At 45.6% G+C, this 1852-nt stretch overlaps 1 protein-coding gene across 1 annotated transcript; it reads right to left on the reverse strand.

Moving 5' to 3' along the window:
* Positions 1-236: 236 nt before the first annotated feature.
* LOC112506291 (protein JINGUBANG-like) lies at positions 237-1577 on the reverse strand. The gene has a single exon (XM_025110300.1). The coding sequence runs from the start codon at positions 1575-1577 to the stop codon at positions 246-248; it is 1332 nt and encodes a 443-aa protein (XP_024966068.1). The 3' UTR covers positions 237-245.
* Between the last annotated feature and the right edge of the window lie 275 nt (positions 1578-1852).

Genomic DNA, 1852 nt, shown 5'->3' on the forward strand with positions numbered 1-1852 from the left:
CAAAAGAAATCACGACCTCCATTTACATTTTAATTTGAATAAAGGTAATAAAAACATGCTTCTGAAAAGCTTGTGATCCATCTTCATCACCCATGAAACCATTTCATGTTCTTCATTCTTCAATTCGATGCCATTTCTTGTAATCTTCAGTTTGTCAAATACCAGCATGCCATCAAGCATCTCCACCACCCTACGGTGGCGCGTGTTATCAACTCCGTCAGCTTCGCAGCTTAATTACATGCCTCTCAACAGTTGCATATTAATGGCTGTTCCGACACCCGCCAAAGCTTCACCGAGTTATCTAGACTGCCGCTGTACACAATCCAATCTTGATTATTCTGATCATCATCTTCGACCGGCTCCTGAACCGCCAGACATTTCACAGGTCCGGTGTGGCCGTTCAAGACCGACAAACATGTGTGAATGCCGCCACCGTCCCTCCGCCACACACAGATGCTCTTGTCCGCCGACCCACTCAACAACAAGTTTCCGGCCGCTGCAAGACAAAGAACTGCGAGCTTGTGTCCCCTAAGAACGCCGCCGTGGGATAACGTTTGCTTTTCTCGTTCCCAGAAGTTAACAAGGCCATCGGAGGATCCGGCGTACACGGTGGCCTCGGCGGCGTTGATCACCAGAGACGTAACAGCGCTGTCTTGATCCAAAAGAGTGTGAATCATAAGGTGCTTCATGGTCTTCCCTACTAACTCCCTCCGCCACACCTTCACCGTTCCGTCGGCGGAACCGGTGAAAACTAGACCGTCAAAACCGACGACGAAGGAATTAATGGCGTCTTCGTGGGCGTGTACGGACTCTAAGCATTTCGAATCCGAAAGCCTCCAAACTTTAAAAGATTTATCCCACGATCCTGAATATAATAACCCTCTTTCTTCATCCAAACTCATGCACGCAACGGCGTCGTAGTGCTTTATCCACGGAACATTGCGTCGTCGTCTTACTTCAATGTAATTATTAGGGTTCAGGGAGCTCTTGATGTAGTCTTTCGTTGTGGGTAAATTACCGACCCGTTTGTAAGCTTTCTTCTTCTTATCCAAATACTTCCAGACCCGAATTTTGCCGTCCTGGTGGCCGGTAAATATCCGATCACCGGAAACAACGATGGTTTTCACTAATCCGCTACTGGATTTAAAACCAGAAAACTCCATAAAATTCTTCCACACCCGAATGTTTTTAGAATCGGAACCTGTGTATAACAAATCACCTGACGACGCTAACGAATAAATATGACCCTCTTCACGTATCAACGAGCCGATCAAACCAGTATTCTGGATGTTTCCATCGTCGCCGTTAATGAATGGAAGAATCCATGGAGATTTCGTGTAGGGTGAGGGCATCTGGTTGATGGGTGACATGAAATGAACCGGGGACGAAGTTGAAGACAAGACAGGACTAAGAGATGAAGCGTTGCTACGGCGATGATCTACGGTGTTTTCCGGTTGGTCGTGGGTTGTAATAAAAACGTTTGGTTCCGAACTACGGAGGAGAAAGGAAAGTTTCCCTCGCCGGAGGACTGTGTTCTTCTGTGAAACAATGGTGTTATCAGTCATATCTTTGGTCATGTTCTCTGTGATCGGGAAAGAAATCGATCCAAGGGAATATCGAAAGAGAAAGAGAAGATGAAGAGTCTTATTTATATTGAACGTGGTGGATGCTAGAAGTAGGTGGGCGATTCAACACGTGGCTTTTCTTAATTCAAGATTTGTAAAATTTGGTCCATTGTTGTTTGATGCAGTGAAAGAACATGGGTTTATATGACTCAAGGACGTGTGTCTTTCCTGTTTTAGGAAGCCAGTGTGGACACTTGACTTTTCCTCTTCAAAACATAACTTACTTG

The sequence above is a fragment of the Cynara cardunculus genome (genome assembly GCF_001531365.2).
Source record: "Cynara cardunculus var. scolymus isolate 2C chromosome LG 2, CcrdV1, whole genome shotgun sequence".
NCBI classification, from domain to species: Eukaryota; Viridiplantae; Streptophyta; class Magnoliopsida; order Asterales; family Asteraceae; genus Cynara; species Cynara cardunculus.